This window comes from Larus michahellis, chromosome 4 (genome assembly GCF_964199755.1).
Source record: "Larus michahellis chromosome 4, bLarMic1.1, whole genome shotgun sequence".
Classification (NCBI taxonomy): Eukaryota; Metazoa; Chordata; class Aves; order Charadriiformes; family Laridae; genus Larus; species Larus michahellis.
The window spans coordinates 29,112,708-29,134,580 of NC_133899.1; the positions used below are offsets into that span (position 1 = coordinate 29,112,708).

A 21,873-nucleotide genomic window follows, 5' to 3' on the forward strand; every position below is an offset into this window, starting at 1 on the left:
TGGGCAGAGTTCTCCGTCTGACAGTTGTCTGGTATATAGCGATAGTGTGACTTCTTCCAGTGTATTTGCTGAGCATGTCATGTACGGCATGACTGAACAATGCATTAAAGGTGTCTTCAACTCCATATGGTCACTTCACATTTTACTGCTGACAGTAGTTATTTCATTTTTTGGTGCTTGTGAATTCCCTGCTCGGTTGTGCACGTGAAAAACTAGGCTGCAAGATGGGAAGAAAGGGTGTAGTCACGCAGCACAAAGTTTTGCCTTATGGAGCCAATATACAGCAGATTGGCAGTAGCTGCTGGTGGTTGTTCAAGCTGCCAGGTTAGGAAGCTAGGGAGCCAAAGAACTGGATTTCCCCTGTCTTCCCCCACCCCAAATTTTCAGTTTTCTGTGGGCAGGTTGAAGTGCCTGTTTACCCTGTTTTTTCTTTGCTGATAAGTTTTGTTTCGTAAGTTGTTGTGGGGGTTTATATGAAGTAGTTGCTTGGCGGAGACAAAATGTAAACATCCTGTATAAGTATACTTCGTGTGACCCTGGTGTAATTCTTACAGTTTTTCCAAATGTTTCAGGTAGGTCAGCTCCAACATTTGCAGCAATTGTACTGTCTTATTCCATTGATCTGATATATCACTCGAAACACATTTTCCCCCTTCATATCAGGCATGTTTTACCTACAGACTTTTTCTATTAAAAGAAAAGAGTTGGTTGGTACAGCAGAAGTGTGTGTGGGGGAAGGTCAAACAAACATTAGGGTAGTCACCTCTTAAGATTTCTATTATAAAAAACATATTTTTGAAGTGGTTTAGAATGTAGCCACTAAATAATGCTTTGGGCTAAAATTTGTTATACAAGGCTTTAAATAGAAACCACATTTTAAAGCAAGTTTTCCCCAGAAGAAAAATCAGTTGGGCAATTTGAGAACATTGTAAACACAGTTTGTTGTCATTAACACTAGGAAGAAAAATAAAGTGAAAGGGTTAAAACCTGCCTTTGGGAAAGGTGTGGACAACATCTATTGGAGTAAGTCAGGTCTATGCTCATATGATGAGAGGGGCAAGGTTAAACCTTAGAGTGTTGCTACAAGTTACAATCTCTGGATATAATGCAAATTTTTCTTGCTCTTTCTACTAGGTTTTCTTCTTCCCCCAAGGTTTTCCTCTTCCCCAGAGTATCTCCATGGCCATTTTTTCAAAACCTGGGGGTGAGCAATCCAGAGCAGGGCCCGCCTCCCAGCGTGTGTATACATACTGCCTGGCACCATTCTCCTGATACCTGAACGAGGCCTCTAGGCATTACCGCAGCACAATTGTTAATAGTAATTATTGCTTTTTAAAAACATTCGGTACATTCAACTTGGAAGGAGGCTACTGTATTTGTGCCCTTTGGATTCCTGTATGTTGTTACTCCTCTAAGACTTTATGCAATACTGGCTGCCTGGTGGCTTGTGTTGCTCAGAATGTTTATCTTGCAAGTGATACTTGGATAGAAATGATTTTGGTATCTATGAGCACTTGTGGGTTATGTCATTTATTGTTTTGTGGGGTTTTTTCCCCTCTGTGTGTGTGCATGAGGAGCTGGTCCTGACAATGGAAATAACCCAACTGGAAATCAGGCAGCTTTATCAAAGATCCATTTCAGTCATCTCATCTGAACAATGATTTCAGTACTACACTGTTCCAGACAGAATGGATCTTTCTTAGACCAATGGGGCTGAGTAATTTCAGTCTTTTATTACTATGCTAGGGTATTTGTCTGGAAAATTATTGACCCAATAAAAGACAAATGAGGATAAACAGAAATAATTACTAATACCTACCTAGATTTTTCTGGCTTAGCTGTGGGTTTTCTTTTGTTTCTGATAATTATTTTGTTATAATCACAGACATGTTGGTTGGAAAGGACCTGTTAGGACCTCTTCCATCTTTTCTCCCCCTCCTACCCCTCTTGAAAGTACAAGGGCCAAGGTTGGCCCAGGCATCGAAAGCACCAACAGAAGGTGCCACAGTTGCTTTGGACTCTCCGGGCAGACTGAAGATGTGGTATTGTCTTCCTTCATAGTGTGCTGCCCAAAGCAATTGCTCTTCTGCTGTTCCCGGTCTCTAGCTGGTGATTTATGAAGATGATGATCAAAGAGTTGTTTGTAGTAGGGTGGGAAGAATATTTTTTTTTTTTTTGTAACAAACTAAAGACTTACAACGTACTTACAAACATACAAACTTTCAGCTGGCGCATACCAGCAATGCAGATCAAACTCTGTCAGCAGAGTAATCATCTGCTCTCTTGCCAGAGAGGGCATGTTCCTAGTATTTGAATAGCAAATATTTTTATTGTCTCTTAAGAAACTAGGAGGAGAAGTCTCAGAAAACTTACAGTATCTCAGACTAAAACAGGGAGATTTTGATGGACTTAAAAGTCCTACAGTGGAGTGACATTCATTCATCCTGCTGTGACTCTGGACAAACTATTGTGCCATGTAATTCAAATTTTTCTCTCATTTTCTTTTTTCTTTCATAACTAGGAAAATACTTTTCCATTTGTTGTAGAATTGCATAATGAATGTTGTTGTTTTGAAAAGCAGCGAAAGTCTCCCTGTAGAGGCTGAGTTTCAGAAGTAGGGAGTTTTACCTAAAGAGAATGAAATGTTTCAGAAAAACACAATAGTCTTCCTGTTATACTTCAACAGATGTCTCAAGGCAAGTCATTTTATAAACCAACCAATGTGAGATGGATAAGTAGATAAATAATTGTTGCATACAAAACAGCTTCTGTTTCTTTTCCCTGAAGGGTTTCAGGCCTCTTACATCGGCTTATGCTATGTTTCAACATGGACAGAAATAAGTCTGGCTTCTCTTTGAAACCTTTTCAAACTAGCCATCTGCTTTGCCAGTCATATTCAGATCTATACCAATGTTTTTTCAGGGTAGGTGTAGCATATTAGTTCGGTTTTTAACTCTTTCCTGTTCTTCTAGTTTTGTAATTTGTTTTGTTGTATTTTTTTAAAAAGGGAAAATTTGTAAGAATTACATTTAAAATAAATTTCTGGCAAAACCCAAAGCAGACGAAATGAAAAAAACCTGCATAGTCCTAGCTATGTAAAAGGTAAGGTGTTGAGTATTAGTGACTCTGTTCTTTGATTTGATACCTGTTGGTTTTTAAATGCTAGGTAGCTTGTGGAGGGGACAAGGGAGAAGCGAAAGAAATGATCTCTTAATTAGTTTGTGTGGCCTAGTGCACCTTACAGAATGGACTTGTCAGCTGTAATTGCGGGGATACAATGGCAAGAATTTGTATTCTCTGAATATTGATGAGAAGACATTTGAAGCTTATGAAAAATATATTAGAAAATATGTTGGAAGATGTTTTGTCTGGCCGATTGGCCACTGATAACCATGCAATGTCAAAGAGTAGAGTTAGTTTTGTTACTAGGGTGTTTTTTGTAGGAGGGAACACATTCTTTTCATTAATAAAAGGACAACTTTTGACATTGATGTTGCTATACAGACATCCAGGTCTTAATACTGTTGCAACGAAATGTAGCTCTTCAATATTTTACGTCTTGAAATGTGGACAACTTTAGTGTTGAGGAGAAGATGCTTAGGACCAAGATAATCTGCCTCTTCAATGTCTACGGATTAATATTCAGTGGGAGAAATCTGCTCTGGTCTTTGAGGGTGCTGAAAGCATTAATCTTTCTGATTGCTGGTGTCCTACCATATTGTCAATGACAGAGTCGAGCAAGACTGACAGAGCAGAATCAGTATGGTATGAGCAGAGCTCACCATTGAGAGGGTTTTACCTGTGATTTGGCTCCAGCCACAGCAGGAAAACAGAAGGGGAAATAAACCATCTTCCACCTTGCCGTCAGCAGGGCAGCGAGTGTTTAAGGTTGCTATTGAAGATTCCTTAAATGCTGATGCAGAAACCTCTCTTACGTGGAAATGTTACTTCATATCAAGTAGCAAAATAAACCCGCTTTTGTAAGTAGTTTTAAATAAAGGCAGGCATTTGCATATGTCTAGAATTTGCCTACTTTTCCCAGTATGAGTTTAAATATTATGGTGGTTATTTTACAAACCTAGGTTGTGACTAGTTGAACCTATTAAAGATAAATGAGAAAGGAGGAAAAAAGCCCCTGAACGTTTTAAGCAGCAATAGTTGCAAAACCTACATCATCAGCTTATTGCTAGATTATTTTTAGAGAAATACCAAAGATGTTCAGGAGCCTAAAGGTATTTGGCATCTCATCTTATTCCTCCTCTTGCACCTGAAGGGGGCATCTGGGCATCCTGCTAGCACAGCATGTCTCATATGCTATTTCTTTCTTGTGTCGTCATTGAAGAGTTTAGAGAGCTGGTGTGTGGATTTAAGTTGTAGGAAGTGCTGACATTCCCATGCAGCTGCTGTCATTGCAGAGCCCTGATCTGATTGTATGCCAGCACTTTCACATGACAATTCTTCTCTGCTGTAATACTCAAATATTAAGCTGCTTGTCAGCTGGGAAGTTGGAGGTCAAATCTCCATTAAAATACTAACACTTTAGACTAAAATAATGTTTTAGTAAGGGTATGCTGCTACGACCAGAAAGTGAATGTGTGTTGCAATATGAAATTGGAAAATGTTGCTAATGCCTTTTGAAGAGAAAAAAAACCCCAACATTTGAAATGGGTAACTTGCTTTCAAAAACCAAGGAGCTGAACTTTGAACGGCTTATTTGGGTTATAGTAGTGCTCAGAAGTTCCACCTGAGATGAAATCAAGACTACAGAGAGAGGTGCTGCACATAGCTATAGTACAGAGATAAAGCAGATGATGTACAGGAGAAAGCTTTATTTTCCCTACTCCTGGTTCTTACCGGTGGGAGACCTCCAGTGAAGAGGCCCAGTGATCCGCCCAGAAACAGCAGCAAAGTTGGAAATTGAACTCAGGTGTTGATTCCCAATCAAGAGCTTAAACCACAAAACCACCTGAATTTCAGATCACTTGTGAAGTGAGGATGATGGAGCGGGAGTGGAAGAGTTCAGCTGATTTGTGAGCCAGGCTGAATTAAAATGTCAGTCATCTTGATATTGCTCGTTATTTGGAAAAAAGGGGAAAAAAATAAATACAGCATTTTGTTTGTTTGCTTAAGGGTAGGAATTTCTTCAGCTGTATCTTGCCTAGCCCTCTTTGTTGCAGTTCAAGGAAGGACGGAATACTCTTGATAAGAGTAACGTGATGTGGTGCTTTGGTACTCCTGGAAAGAGACACTTTCTATTCCCATCTGTACATTTCTGTTGCTTCCCTCGCACTGTCTCTGGCACTTGTCCGGCACCTTTGTTGAGTCAGTTCAGGTTACTGGAGGGTTTCTGTTGACGCTACAAAGCATCCAGGGAGTTCTGGAGTCAGAGCAGGGTGAGGCCTGTGCCTGGGAAGAAGGACGAGAGCAGGACTGCCTCTTTTTGGTAGCAGTGAGCTGCTGTACAGCTGGGTCTGTAGAACTGAGCTGTATCCCACAACTCTAGCATCTTGGACCTTCCCTGTTTTCTCCCCCTGACGCCATTTGCTCCCTGCTTTGATTTCTTGCAGCTTCCTTTGCTGCTCGCAACTGGTTTGCCAGTCTAGGCTCCTCTTCATGGTTTCGTTTACCTAAAACTCTCCTAAAAGTTCATTTCTGCCATTGTACCTGTGGAGAGGATGAAAGAAGGGATATAATCTTTACCAAACTGAGACGTGTGCTATCATGATGAGTAACAATGCAAACTTCATGCTTCTTCCTTATGTGTGTTTCTAGCAACCTTACTTATACAAATGACTTGGCAGTGGTGCACGTGCCCAGGGTTCATTTGGCCCTAGTTGCTTGAGAACCTAGGAAGAGAGAACTGAACAAAGATCTTCCAGGTTCTGTGCTGGTGTTTTCCCTAGAACCTCCATCCCTTCCTCAGAGTTTGACTCAGCACAATTGCTATGCTGTTGCTGTGCAAGATTTATCAACGGCAGTGCAAATTTCTCTACTGCTCTTGTAAATTTACTATAGCCATGTGACAAAGCTTTTTGAGTCTTGGAGTGCTGTACATTGGTAGTCATCAATAGCTTTAAAGCCATGGGCATGAGCCTAGCATCCATTCTGGATGGCGATCACCAAGTGGCTTCCCCCAGTGATAATGGCTTTCAGTTGGAATTCACTTGACCCACAACTGAACCTGTGACCTAGAGGTGAAAGGCTCAGGCATTGTATCAAGTTACTAATCATCCAAACCATCTGCATCGTTCAAGGTGTTGATTATAGAAACTGTTCAATTTCTTGCGGTATATTCTGTGCCATGTGTAGATAATTGGGAATGTTGTGCTAAACTAGGGAGCTTGGTGGCCAACGCTGCTTGCTCATAATTATGTGAGATATAGTCTGTCACTATTGAGAGAAATCAAGAGTGTCATTTAACCTATTAATCCGGATACATCTGCACATTCCTCATAACTTAAAAGTATGTATGTACCTTTATTATCAAGTAATGTAAAATTTTTTTTGTGTACCTGAGAATTCAAACAGTCTCTGTAGTCTTTGTGCATTAGATAATTTTATGAAATGGAATGACTTAATTTCTTACCTTCTCTTAATATGTATGTGTTTAGTCTAACTTAATTTTACAGGAATCGCTGTGTTCTTAGCTGTAACCGCTACTTGAAAAGGTCAATTGTATGATTATTCATGTGTCTCATTATCAGTATCATAAAACAGGACGCAAGATTCAAATTTTCATCTCCTACAGATGTGTAAACCTAGAGGAACTCCGCTGGCTTCTCTTGAAGTTTGCAGTGATTGAGCGGATTGTGTCTTGTTTTACAGGGCACGTTTAAATAAATTCTGTTATTGTGATGTTTATATCTGGTGCTAGAAGGGCTACAGAACGTAAGAGTAGTATTTCATGGTTACAGTCATGTGTGCTGACCTAATACTTTTGCTTTCTGTCTTTCTAATATTTATGCAGTATTTAACTTGACCAACAATGTGGATTTGGAGAACACCAAAAGGAAAATGGAGCTGTACCAGAAGGATAACAAAGAAGTCATTCAGAAAAATAAAATAAAACTGGTTAGTTAACTTCTCTCCCCTGCAATTTTTATTCATTAGTTAAAGAATTAAAGGATTTTCAAAGAGGATTACTTTCTGTAGTGTCTTAAAAACAAGTCAAAGCTGAAGGCACTATGTAGATTTCACTTTGTATTCAAAAACCATAACATGCTAATGTTCTGCGATACTGATATTTAGTGCTATGTAAAGAGATTAAATTGATAGTTGAAATGTAGTTATGCTTTATTTTGGGAAGGGCTTGGAAAGAGGGACAGGCAGTAAAGTCTGCAACTAATAAATCGCCACTGCATGCGTGCTGGCAGTGTCATTGAACAATATCCAGGAAAGACCAAGTTAATTCCTGTACCAGGACAATAATTTCTTTCTCGTCCGAAGGAAAAAAGGAATCCAGATGCAGACATTATGAAGCTCCCAGGAGAGATCTGTAAAACTGAGGGAAAGCGTAGGTCTGGTTTATGCAAAATTTAAAACGAAAGCTGTTGAAACAAACATTTAAACTTTTGTTCAAGAGCTGATAACAATAACATCAGGAGTATTGTATACATCATCTGTATGCAAAGCACATGGTTCTTTGAACATTCATTCATTAAAGTATGGCTCAGTTATCATTTTGTTCTTTAAAAATAAACTTGCAAGCATTTCTTTCTGTAAGAAAAGTTTAATCTGTTAAATATTTTTTCAGTAAAAAAATACACATTGTTATTGGTTCTTGAAGGAAAATGTCTGTCCAGAGTGTGACATAACAAGGTTTTGTGTTGTATTCCAGTTGCACTAAGGACTTGCTTTCAAATCAGTAGGGGTGAAATCCTCACTCCCCTAAAGTCTGTGGCAAAACTCCCAGTGATTTCTTTAGCTCTAGGATTTCACAGGAGGAGATTGGAATCTGAAAAATGTTTGTTTGAACCCCTTCCTTTTAAAGGCAAGGAAATTTCCCTAGGGGTCCATCTCTGATCTGTTATCCTGTCTCTGACACTGTGCAATATCCTATGCTTCAGAGCTTGAAGAGACCTGCCAAATCTTTGGCTACATGTCTTATTTTACAATATAGGTGCAACCTCTAGGGTCACCATAAGAATAGGGTGCTTTGCCTGCAGCCCACCTTCCGCTCATGTACGTGACTTGCAGACAGCCTGTGCGCTAGCTCTGTGATTGTATCAAGCAGCACAGTAATGCTCTGTACCCACCCAAGCCCCCCGGGCCTTCTGTTTTCTGTACTGTATGGTCTTGCTGTGCTAGAGGCTGTCTGGTGGAAGCTGGGCAAGGCTGCGTGAATCCAGACTTACTGGAGATCTGGAGACATTTCCTTTTTATTTCTTTTTCAACATTTGAAACATTCAACATTTCTTATTCAACAATTGAAACATAATAATAGACTTGACGCAGTTGCTATTACAAAAACTGCATGATCTTGCCCATAAATTTACCCCTCTTCCCAAAAGCTGAAACAGTGCTTTCTCTCTCTAGCTTTTTTTTGGCAGGTTTTGAAATATCTTTACTCCTTAAATGGCAAAAGGTGTCCTAATTTCTCGCTTAAACTTCTTATGGCTTGTCATTGTCTCATCATTCTTGGGCTGACATAAATTTTTCTGTCCGCTGTAATAGTTTGCTTCTGAGGAATATAGATACTCTCTGTCCCTCTTGGTGTTTTTTGTTACCCTTTGCCTGTTCCAGTTTGAATTTGTCTTTGGCAAGCACAAGGGACCAGAATTGAATGCAGTATTGTAGCTGGGATCTTAACAGCCTCTTATAAAAGAACACTATTTTCCCATCTCTACTGGAAATATGTTGACATATGTGATCCTAAGGTTGTTCTTCTCTTGCAGCACTGTCATACGGGAGGTTCAAAAGCAGTAGTGGTCAAGTAGTGCATCATGTTTTCTCCTCTTTGGTTTCTAACTGATGAATTAATGTCTCCAAATCTGTGTCCTTGTAAGTTACTTCCGTCTCGCTTACACTACTTCTGTCCTCATGAGTATGTCATTCCTTCTTACAAATCAGAATAGTAAGTTACTGAAGTGGTAACCTTATGATTTGAATAACTGCTTGTTCTTCTCTCGATGCAAGCCATATTCTTCATCTTTGTAGCCAGTTCCTAATGACCTGGCTACTTATGTACTAACCCATCTATTAGCCTGGCTACTTATGTACTAACCCATCTATTAGATGTGTAGATTTTATACAGGACCATCTAAAGAGAAAGCTTAAGTAAACGGGTTTGGCTAAAAAGGTGAAGAACTCTTGGAGGAGGGCTTATTGTAATTATGAATTTATATATATATATATCTCCACACACACTTTTTATATACATATAAAGCATTGCACTCTGTCTGGGCTCCAGTCTTCCCAAACGTGCCTTCTTCCTATGACTGGAGAATAACAGACATTTAAGGGTGATGTGTTACTTCCTACTTTGTCACTATATGTCGAATTTCACTTGCTGCTTTGTTCAGTCTTGAAATAGTTTTGTCTGGACTCCATGATGTAACTGTGTTTGAATTTTCTTGATTGTCCTTTCTTGAGTGTGGCAAAACCTTACAATTTCTATTTACTTCTTGCCATTTGCCATCTTGACTTTACTCCAGGCTTCACCATGATCGTCTTTATTTCTTTAGATGTTGGGATGTTTTGTTTGGCCGTCCTTTCAGAAAGAATTTGATCTGACTTGTGATAGTTCTTCCTTTTTCCTGTAGTCTGATCTGGTTTAAGTTTTTATATCAGTTTACTTATTTCTGACTATAATTTTTCTGGACTGGTTCTTCAGACTAGGTCTGTTAACAGGCAGTTTTCTTCTGTTTCAGTGCAGATTCCAGGCAGTCTTTAGACATAAATGTGGAAGACGCCTGGAATGTCTTAAAGACCCTGAGCTCTTAAGTTCTGTTGACTGAACTAACTAGATCCCTTAATTCTTAGAAACAACCTCAATTAGCAGCTTGGGGATTTTTTGTTTGTTTGTTTCCTTTCATTAAATGCAAAGAGAATCCAGTTTCAGATCGTCACTGGTGAGCAGCTCTTTACCGGTGTGACTGCTAGTTACAAAATGAAAGCAGCTTCTGTTGGCACAGTGGCAGGTGATGAGATCTGTCAGCTCTTGCATCCAGGAGTAACTGGGCCTCACTAGGACCCATCGACTTGATCTGCTTGGTAAAGGGATGTTTTTCAGCGCATTCTGGCATATATCAGATCACTATGCTTTACAACATACATTTAGGTCTTTTTCTCACACGAACAAATTTTACTTAAGCTCTTGGCTGCAATAGTGGTTTACTGAAACTGCTTCCTTGGATTAATCCATCCATTTAAGTTTTATGAAATTTTAATTATCTCTTCATTTTTACTGAATCTCCCTTTGCTTTAGTATTTTTGGTGAGGAAGATTTGGAAAATATTTTCTGTATGTTATTGTCCTATACCTTCTTACCACCAAACTAACGTTCTTGTGATTCCCTCCTTCTGTATAAAGTTGTTTAACTGTAATCCTTCCCACCCCTGTCTTTGAGCCCTCCTCTTTTTTTATTCCACTGTGATTTTCAAACACAGATGACTTAATAGTTTACAGGTTAAAAAAAAACTTCTCAAGAAGTAAATTCTGAAACAAAAACTAGTCACTGTGTACTAGTTATTTCTTTCTCTTCTTTTCTTGTAATACATGACTTCAGTCCAAGTTACAGCAAAAATTCTTCATTTTCTGGTAATGTGACTTACAGTCCATGCTTAAATATGCTTTAGCTTGTAAGCTTCTCAATATTCACAGATCTGTAATGTTTTATTTGTCTTGTACACTGCTGTTAAGAAGCACAGAGCGTACTTTGCACACAAGATGCAGCTGATCAGGGGAATTGGGAACAGTATTGTGGGATTATATTTTCAGTCACCCGCTTATATCACTTGAAGTTGGATTTGTGGGAGCGGAGGGGGGTGTCTTCATTTTAGAGTGCCTGGTGTGAGGAAAACCCATTGTCATTCTCTAACATTTAAAGAGCCAAGATCCAAGTGGTTACTTCCTACTGCAGAAAGCAGCAAGGAAGAAAATATAACTTTGCACTGGACAATAAAAGGAGGTAGAATCATCATAATCACCCTAAAATTCTACCTTAAAAGGTAGATTCTCTTAAAAGGTAGAATTTGGCAGCATTCCTATTGCTTGGTCTGTCCTAGGTCCTTTGGTAGGCAGCAGAGCTGTGGGTGAGCTCTGGCCACCCAAGGAGGAAGATTGGTATGAGCTGACTTCTAATTCCCATTTCAGACACGGGAGCAGGAAGAGCTGGAGGAAGCTTTAGAGGTAGAACGACAGGAAAATGAACAAAGGCGACTGCTTATACAGAAAGAAGAACAACTACAACAGATAATAAAAAGGAAGAACAAGCAGGCACTCTTGGATGAACTGGTGAGTAACAAAACCAGAGGCTTTGAATGCTCAGTAGCAGAGCAAACAGCAAGTACGTTCATGTTCATCTCTACCACAGTTAACTGTGTGGAATTAACACATCTGTCCCTTTCTGCTTCCCTGTCTTGCATGTTCTGTGTTACTGTTCTCTCACCTATCATTCATTTCAATGTTACAAACAGCTCTGGTTTTGGTAGGCTAAGGACTGGAGGAAAAGTGTTTCTGGGACTCCTAGACTTAACTGGGCTCACTATCCAGAATGTCGAGTGCTGGTTAGAAATGAATTAGGAAAGCATTCTTGGCTGTTTCAACACAGGATTAATCCTGGAAAAGATGCTAGCAAAGAAAAATGCAGAAGGTTTCTTTGGGTATTTAGAAGAAGGCTATTTTCCTGGTTCTGTCTGTTTTAATTTTGTTGTTTCTTTTTTTTTTTTTTTTTTTCCCTAGTGAGCTTCCATTGAAAGCTCTTTTCTTGTTGGTAATTGACATGTGAAGGTATATTTCAGAAATTACTCTAGTGAGTCCAGCCAATCTACCAGTTTCCTTAATAGTTGACATTTGACTGGGTATCTGAAGAAGGGCTATTATAAAAGTCTAGATCTCTATTTAATTCATTGACAATATGAAAGCCACAGGCTTTGACTGTCATCAAGGAGGACTTGCATTAGCATAGCTGATACAATGACTACTCCACCTTGAACCTGATGTATAATGGGTGATGTTCTGTCATGTCTGAGGCCATGTAACTGTCTGCTTGTTTTGCCTTCAGCTGATGACAGTTGCATCTGCTTTGGTGCATGGCTGATCATGCAATGTGTGAGGAGGGTAGAGAGGAGCTACAAAGTTGGTTCAGCCATAAGGTGAACTGTTACTACTGTTGACTTATTAAGCAGTCCTGAATAGTGGTTGACAGTCTGCTGTGTTGAAGCAAAGTGGCAATCGGGAGCTACTTCATAAGTTTAGCAAGGGGGAGATGGTGGAAGGCAGGGAACTGTAACCTCATGAGTTATTTGGGCGTTGGTCAACCCTTTTTGAGTCAGAGCACCTAAGTAATAAGTGGTCCCTTTGTATTCAAAAACTACTATGAGAAAAAGATTTCTTGCCTTGAGTGTGTCATGTTCTCTTACTGAAAACTTTTTCTATATGAGTTGTTCCAACTGAAGAAAAACTTGGCTATTTCTGAAAATTGTGTTAATCTTGTCTTTGGCTGAATTTACTACTGATTCTGCATCTGAAATTCAACAATGGTGTGCGGGTATAGAGAAGCTCAATAACTGTGTTACTTAAACAAGATTCACATCTCAATTTTTTTAATACACGTGTGTGTACAGACAAGAATGCACACACATTTGCATGCTCGTAACACTTGTGAGACCAATCTCTGTGTACCTTGAAGGAAATCAGGAAAAAGGAAAAGTATGTATGCATGCATGCATACATGTGTGTAGCTGTCAATGTGGTTTAAAGCTGCTTGACAGATTTAAATCAGAATTTCTCTCTTATTTCTGTTTCTCACATTAATATGGCATTACTTCCTGCCTTGTATTCTCAGTTGTTACTCAAGATACAGATGCTCTTCAACATTTTCTGGAAAAGCAGAGTTCCTCTTTGAACCAGTGCAGAAGGCACTGATGTGAAGAGAGAGCATCAATGTGCAATTTTCAGAGGCTCTCCTGAAGAGCTGCCTTTTCCTAAGCCAGGAGTCCTGGCAACCTGTCATTGGTTTTACTGAAAGGAGCTGGTGTTTCATTTTTTTGTAGACAAAAGCAGGGATGAGCAGAAGGGTTCTCTGAAAATCCTTCAAGTCTGTAACTTTGAATCCAGCAGTCTCTTATCCCTTTAAAGGTAAAAGTGCTTACAATCCACACCATTAGGAATAGTTTCAGTAGCGTATCAATTAATAAAAGCTCCACTATGAAGTTGAATCTAATGGAGCAGGATAGGGATTTTTAACTGGTTTCTGACTTACTTCAATCCCATCTAAAACACACTCTTGATTTACTAGAGACCGGTGTGGTTTTTTGTTTGTGTGGATTTTGTGTGGTTGGTTGGGTTTTTTATTTTTTATTTTTACAAAGCAGTTGGTTTTATTGGAAACCTGCTTCACCAGATGGCTTGAGGAAAGAATGGTTATAAATAATCCTTAAAACTTCACCAAAATAGGTAGTTTTAACTGTGATTGCATATGTATTGCTGTTAAAACATATCTTAATATTCTAAAAACAACAGAAAGGTGATTTTTAAAGGCTGAGGAAGGAAACTGGGCAGCTTTAAGTTGTGTCTTTGTTTATGAAGGAGCACTGTCGAATTAAATTTGAGCCAAAACTTGTTTTGTAATACTACAGGTTTATAAAACTGGCACTGAAGTGTTTGTATAATGACTTACAAAGTCTCTGTAAAATCAGCAGTTGTTAAACAAATAAACATTTCCTATGGTCTCCGAAATCCCCCTAATGCTGTGCTGCAAATCTGAAAATGAAGCTGATCATAAGTAAAACTTAACTGAGAAATGCAGCAAAAGCCAAGCATAAGCAGTAACAGTGTAAAGAATTACGTGGAGAAAAAAAAAATCTTGTATCTGTGGTTGCTGGTACTGTGCTAAAACGACAAGGATTAAGTTCTGGCTACAGTGATACCAGTGGCAAAACTACTGACTCAGCAGGATTGTGAGTGTAGAGGAAGGTGGGAAGGCGACATTTCACCCCTTGGTTTTGCATTGTCTCTTTTGGTTGCGTCACCTGGTGTTGGGAACCTACAGCCCACTTGACCTGGGTCTTGGTCATTTTTTTCAAGATTCCTCCTCCCCCACCCCTACTGGGCAGCAAGAGAAAATTTAAGACAAATTTTTTGTGCAGGTAGAAATGTCAGGTCTTTCCTCTTCCAAGAAGAGAATTTTACCTTTGGTGCTTAAATCCTAATGACCGAGGAGCTTCACAATTTGTTATGTGTATTATTTGTGGCATTATTATATTAAGTAAAGGTTGTTTACAGAAGTAAAGTTGTTTACAAAGTGTATGTGAATATTGTCCCATCTTCAAAGAGCTTTTATAATTTAGGTAGTCCAGAGGGAGGGGAAAAAAGGCACAGAAATGTTTGGTTTTTAAAATGTTGTGCAGCAGGCTTGGTTCCTGGTGAACCCGGGGGATGCAGTGGGTCGTGCAGAAAGGAGTGGACCTGGGGCCAAAGCTCCATGAAACCGTTCTCAGCTGGGAGCAGGGAGGGGAAGGCCAGGATCACTTGCTGGGCAGGTGAGCAAGGCATCGAGGGCGGCAGAGTCTCTGCAGGCTACTGGAAGAGCAAGTGGGTGCTTTGGCTAAGCTGTTACCTTTTTTGCCTCCCGGTACTAAATTAGGCAGATCTTATATTACCTTCATTATAAGTGACCTCTTTTACAATAAAGCCTCTCACTTTAAAAGCACAACACCTTGTTGTAATTTAGTCTTGTAGTCTCAAATGCATTTTACGTATTACTGGAAGAGTCATGTGTGTGTTTTGGTTTAGGTTTGGTGTTTTGGTTTTTTTTTGTTTAGTTTTTTTTGGTTTTTTTTGTTTTTTTTTTTTTAGCCTTCTAGACTTGGATAATTGGGACTGAGAAAAATATTAAAGCACTTCCTTTGTTTACTGTATAAACTCTCTCACCTGTATACAGAGGATTATAGATCTGCGCTTAGATGTCTTCTGTGTTGTGGGACTTGCCCTTACCTCTTCAAGAGCCCGTACTTCTCAGGCATGAGCAAAATGGCATTGCAGCACATGGCAGAAAGGCAGGTTTTCCCTGGGCCGTGACGTAGCTTGGAGTCAAGCAAAGGGCAAGGTGCCTTAAAGGCATCAAGTGTCCCCACTTTTACCAGAACTTCGGGGTTTTTTGAGACAAGTCTTTCAGAAATTTTTGCATATAACTAGCTGTGTTCATACAGTTAAGATAGTTTGTTTTCCCATACAGAAGAAAATTGCTAGTATGGATAAATGCTCACGGGATTGGACCTTTCACGTGTGTTAATAGTTAAAAGTAGGGCTATGTGCGTATTAGAAAGGACAAACAACCACGGATGTGGTGGTTTGCTGGCATATTGTGGATTTCCCGCAGTTGTGTAACCTGGTTACCGGGCATTGTGCGAACTCCTGAGAAGTTCGTACAAAAATTGGCTTCCTTTAGTTACTGTATTAGAAATGCAGTGAACGTTTAAGGAATATGAGAGGGCAAAATGAACAAGAGAATGCTTCACACTCTTCCCTTCTCCCCCAGAATATTAAATCTGATGAATAAAAGAATCCAAAGTCCTTAAACTGCTGACAGCTAGCTGCACATGCTGCTGCATGGGGGTTACAGACGTGTGCAACGCTTTGAAGATTTAGACTGTAAACTAAAGTATTTTTGGTCCAAATTTTATCCCCGCTGTAGAGAGATTAGACATCTCTTATTATTACAATATATGTTTTTAACCTCTTCATTCCTCTCCTCCCAGTTAATCACAGAAATGTGAGTAGGATCCTGTGCCTTAGTTGTTGTTGTGACTCCGGACCATATCTCATGTGAAATTTTTTCTGCTTTTAACACTTGCAGTCTAGTCCTAACATGAAGTGAGCATAACAAAAAACAGAGAAGAAAGAGGACTGGAGAGTCACGTGAAAAGTCAGTGTACAACACAACTGTTCTTCATGATCACTTCAGAAAATTTGTCTAGGGTGCCATGAACAGAAAAGCATCTCGCAGCATTAAAAACTTCCAACTTCTTATCCTGAACTGTTATAAGTAAAAAAAAAAAAATTAAAAAAAAATATAAATCATAGTGCAGTTTATTAAAGTTTGTTTGGTTTTTTTGAGTAACAAATACGGTTTGTAGTTCAGTATTTCCTTGGTCCTGTGAAAGAGAAGTATGTGACATTTGACAGCTTTAGAAATAAAATGCTGCGCTAGAGCCGTCTGGGAAGAATCCGTCTGAACTTCTTCCCTGCTCTCAGCTTCACATTCTTTCTAGCTAGGAAGTCTCAAGGATTTCAGTGTGCATGTGGGATAGTCATATTAATTAGAAAATTACTTGGCTGATAATTTTCTGACTCTCTCAAGAATGTAGTACATATATGTATGTTAATAATCATTCTGTTGTAGAATTGTTCTGTTCAGAGAATTTAAGTAGTTCGTTTGCTTAACTATTCATTTTATTGGGTTTTATATAGTTTTTTTTTTTTTAAATTGGCTGGCTTCCCTAAAAATAAGTTGGTGAAGGAGAAAATAAATATGCTGTTGGTTGCACTTACAATAGTGCCATTGTGCAAAGCAGAGCAAGGATCATTTCCAAACGGCCTCAGGTGAAATCTAATGGGAAACAATTTCAAACTGGTCTGAGTTCATTGGTAGAAAGAATGCGTCTTAGATAAACATCTGATCCAAGTTATACTACTTGGTGTTATTCCTTCTCTGATTAAGTTCTAATTTTTTTATTTTAATAAATATAGTTGCATTGGCTAGTTGGAATAAGGAGCCTGTTATATTGTCTTTAATGTGGATTCTATAAAAATGGTTGTTTGCAGGTTACTCTGATTTATGGGGTTGCTGCAGCTTTTTCTTATTACTGAAAATGATTGTTTTCTGTAAACTGTTTCTCATAGAGAGGATACTTACCGTTATGCTGCTGTGCTAGTGGTGTCCTTTCAGACACAGTTTGAAGAATATGCAGTGCTAATTAATATTTGTTTTGTTTTATCATTTAAATTTGTTCCTCGTATTTACAGGAGAGCTCCAGTCTTCCTGCTTCGCTACTTTTAGCTCAGCATAAGGACAGATCTGCTCAGCCAGAACTGCAACTGGAAAAACCCAAACCTGTCAAACCAGTCACGTTTTCCACTGGCATCAAAATGGTAAGACTTGCTTGTTTCTTTTGTTTTAATGCCTTTCAAGAGACCGAGGATTTCCTCATATGAAATTTAGAGGTTATTTAAACCTGGGTTGCATATTATGTGAAGTAAACTGTTCTCTTCCAATTAAATAAGTAATTAGGAATTAAGCTAAGAATTTAATCATTCTGTTAGTTGGAATATATGAAATATTTTCATTGCATAATTGACAAGAACAAGCTATACCTCTTTCCCTGCAAAGTTGTGGTGTCCTTGAATTATTTTTGTCTCCTTTGTGTACCAATTATGGAAATTCAAGAATAGGCTGCACTTTCTTCAGATTTACCTTAAGTACTCCAATAATCTGTAAGTATGAGACAGACAATTTAGAAGATGGTGATGAGTGGTTAAGGACACTATTTTCATCGTTATTGGACTTTAGGAAGCAGTAAGTATTTTTGCAAATGTGTTACTGCTACGGTGACAGCTAAAGATCTGTCAGCATTCCAGTTCTTTATCACGACATGGTACAAGTACGCATCAGCCTGTGTGTGGAAATGTAAAGGTTTGGGGGAGACGAGTTTAGGGATGGGTACATGAGTTCTGATCTCTTTTGCACCTTACTGGTTTCCTGTTTTGTTTTAAACCTCTGCACTTTTTTTAGACTTTGTATTTTAGAATTGATAACAGTAAATGATGTCTTGAAATAACCAATGCTCTCTACCCTCCTCAACAAACCCAGAAGTCAGCAAAGCAAAAAACTTTGCATCAAACTAGTCTCCCATCAATTAATCAATTTCTTTTGTCAGGGGTATCTGTGCTGGGTTCATTATCCCCCAAAGAGTTCACAATGTAGAGGCATTTGCAGCTTATTTGTCCGAAAGTAGTGTCAGCTTTTGCAAAGTTGTGCAGATTTTCTTGTTTTCCTGTAGTATAAACTGTATCTTCTTCCTTTTTGTTTCAAAATCTGAGTCTGTGCGAGATTGGTATGCTTCGTGTGACATTTTGATTGTGTAGAAAAGCTAGTGGACAGAAAAGGTTTGTTCTGTTTAAAAAATACTCTAACTGAATGCCTGTACTTTTTCTTGCTGCTAAAATATATTGTCGGAATTTCTTAAGACTGTTGGCCTCTCTCCTGGGAAGATGAAGAAGATAGGCTTATGCTACATGATGAGGACAATGGAAGTACTTTCTAATGCATTTGCAAATGGATATTAAATGCAGTATGTGGTAGTGGACACTTCAAATCTGTAGCCCTAAGTGAACTTCATCCAGGTACAGTGAAAGGCTTGGATTAGATTTCTAGCGTCATGACATTTAAATCTTAACATTTGGAATAATAGGGGGTAATACTCCAGATAACTGATTGTTACTTTATCAGTGTTTAGAAAGTGTGCGTAGATGACTAATTTAATTTCTTCAGTCCCAGACAAACAAATAAAAAAACCTCACCCTGACTGACCTTACTCCTAGACTAAAAAAGAACAACTTAAAAAAAATAAATTAAGCATATACAGTTAACAATAAAGCTAAGGGTTGGAATATTTGAAGTTGGTGACTACTATTTATGGAAAGTGTATTACATCAAGCAAAACAGGCTTTACACTGATAAAATTAGACGTTTTGTTGAGAAAGGTGGATGTTTCCGTATTTTCTTTGTAGGGTGCTTGATTTAGCTACTATATGGTATTGATTTTTGTAATTATATAGAAATTACATTACACTATAATAACAACATTGAGATTCTGCACAATAAATTAATTGACTGGCTAATTTCTTATTTCTAAAGTAGGTGTTGGTTACCACAGCATGGGAGTATTTCTGTGGGTGTTCTGCTAGGACACAGCTTAATGTTTGCAAGCAGATGTGAATGAAATGTGTTTTAATATGACTAAATGTAAAATTATAAATAAAAGCGTAAATAATAGGCTCTGTGAAGAGGATTTGGAAGTTTAGGCAAGCAAGTAAACCAATTTGACCCTTAGCCACAGCGTGTGTGTGTGTGGGTGCCTGGACTTCTCCTTCCGAATGCAGTATTCTGAAGATTTATGGACTGAAGAGTTCTGCCAATTGGATTTTGAATGCAAAAATCAGAGAGAACGCAAAGAGGAGCCACAGAGGTCCATTCAAAGGCAGAAAGATACGCCTTTGTACTGTGTTCTGCCTCTAGTTTGAGAAGGTTAAAAAGTGACTCAATTTACAGTAAGTGCCTCCTTAACACAGAACATGACAGATCCGAACAGTACAACACTAAATGTAGCAAGAACCAGTAACCCTAGTTAAACAAATAAGATCTAAATAGGAACTGAAGGAATAAATAAGACCTAAAGGTCACAGTGTTCTACTGGTTAATTGGCCTCACTGTTAAAATTGACTCTGGAATGCAATGAAATCTCTAATTCTTGATGTTTTCAGATTAGGACTGGGATGTGTCTTGGAAAGTTACTGCAGTCAAATGCAAATTGTTTGGCTAAGAACGGAGTTAGTTTTGTAAAAAGCAATACTGCTCATTGGACGTGATTTGATGTGGTTGATGTTCGTGACAGTGTATTCTAGTGACAGCGTAAGGTGAATTCCCACCTCGGCACTCACCTTACGACATGCTTATTTTACAGGTTGAGTGTTTTTCTAAAAACCTGAGGCGCTCGGTCCATTTGTTTTGCATAGGTGTATGCTCATAGGTAGAGCTCTGGTTGTGCTGCCCTTCAAGGGCAGCACTCTTTATAGTTGCTTTAGTTTTGTTCCTCTCTAAACCCTGGGGTTCACACCACTTACATGGGTGGGGGCACCTCTAGGAGAATACCGAGAATTTCTTAAGAAATATAATTCTAACTAATGCTCAACAGTTCTGCAAATTAAGTATAGCTTCAGTGAAAAGTCTGTTTTGTGCTTACTGTTAGTTTCGTCAGCATGCATTTAATGAATCACTACGTACTTTCTTCCCCTGTGCTTTTATTTTTTTCTAGTAGTTTGGCCGCTAACCTTTTTCTGGTGGTTGTTTTCCTTAATTATGTTTCAAAAGAGGGAATACAGATAGAGCTAGCTAAGATGCTGGCTAATCCGAGGCTTTTGTTTACACAAAGGTTATAAAACTACGCCAGTTGTGGTGATGTACGTCTCTTTTCCAGGTTGAACATGAGTGTTTTTCCTGGGATGGTCTCAGAGGTGTTCTTCAGCCTGACTGATAATCGGACATGTTTCTCCGTTTCTGAATGGAGGCATGCCCATTCTAGTCTCCCGGGCAATGCTCAAGGAAGTTGGCTCGTTTAAGGTGTCAGTGCTGTGGAGTTCCTATGCTTGCAGGGGAGGAGGGAGTGTCTTTCACTTGTACGCTAAGCAAGAGCATCCCCTATAGCACAAGACAGACAATTAGCTCATGGGGATAGGGGTCTCCTTCAGTTTTCCTTTTGTTAAATTGTGTTTGGTTTTTGGGGGTTTTTTTGGTTTTTTTTCTCCTTTCAACTGGAAGTTGTTTTTTCTTTGCAGTCTGCTCATTAACTTTTAAATTTTCATTCAGTAAATTATGTTTTGTGTACGAAGCGTACCTTCCTAATCAATTGGTTTGATTTACCTCTAAGCGGGGGAAGAAAGTGCTCCAGAGTTCTCTGCTTATCATATTAAGAAATAGGCTTTCAGCACAGCTGAATATTTAAAATGGTTTTAGTAAATCTAATCTCAAATCAGTGTAAGGCTACAAAAGAAACTGTAGCAATCTTAATTGTTGCAGCAGTGTTAAAAATACTATTTCCTGTCAGTGCTTGTACTTCAGGTTTTAGTAGCCATCAAAAAGAGCAAAGGTTGTCAGAAATGAATGACGTTTCTAGCATTTCTAGGGCTTATGAGGGTGTACAAAACAAACCTAAGGTCTGGCAATAGAACCGTGCTGCTTCTTGGTGAATACAGTCACCATTTCTGGTTGGGAAGTGGCTTTAACGTGAGGCTAATTTTAATATGTAAAAGAGGTGCTCATAGGCATTGCACATGAATGGCAGTTTGCAAATGCAGCAGGAATTAATTTCATTATGGTGCTTTAGTCTTCTTTTTATGTCTCTGGTGCTTACAGGACTGTAGGAGCGTTTTGGTGCTTGTAGATCTGTGCTTTACATTACGCTGTGGTTAAAAACGCATAGAAGTGTGGATGTATTTAACTCCTCTTTAATTCATTGGGAACTGGGAACATGCAAACTTTTGAGGCTGTGGGCCAGCTATTTACATGTTTGTAAAGAATATGAATGCCTTAGACTGACTCAGATGCATTTCTCTTCAGCATGTTTCAGGCTGCACGCCCCGTCCCTTTTCTGTTCCTTCCAGTTTTAGAATGTTTCTTTTCTCCCTTCCCCCAGCCTCCCAGGAGACTTAGCCTCTAGTGATGGTATTCTTGAAGTAATTTCATGTAGTTAAAAACTCAATTACCTCTAATTGGATTGGCCAAATATGCAGGAAAAGAACATAGGTGTCCCCTGGCCTGCTACCACTTGGGAGAATTTGCCTTTTACATTTTATAACCAAATACCTCAAAACTAAAATAACACATCATTGACTGTTCAGTTTCTGTCACGGTTTTTGTTTTATTACTTAATAGCA

At 38.9% G+C, this 21,873-nt stretch overlaps 1 protein-coding gene across 1 annotated transcript in view; it reads left to right on the forward strand.

Moving 5' to 3' along the window:
• Positions 1 to 21,873, forward strand: part of MNAT1 (MNAT1 component of CDK activating kinase) — a 127,228-nt gene that overhangs the window by 40,617 nt on the left and 64,738 nt on the right. Inside the window, exons 4-6 of the mRNA XM_074583706.1 lie at positions 6,968 to 7,071; positions 11,314 to 11,454; positions 17,188 to 17,313. Of these exons, the coding sequence (XP_074439807.1) occupies positions 6,968 to 7,071; positions 11,314 to 11,454; positions 17,188 to 17,313 (371 nt within the window). The remainder of the gene's footprint in view (positions 1 to 6,967; positions 7,072 to 11,313; positions 11,455 to 17,187; positions 17,314 to 21,873) is intronic.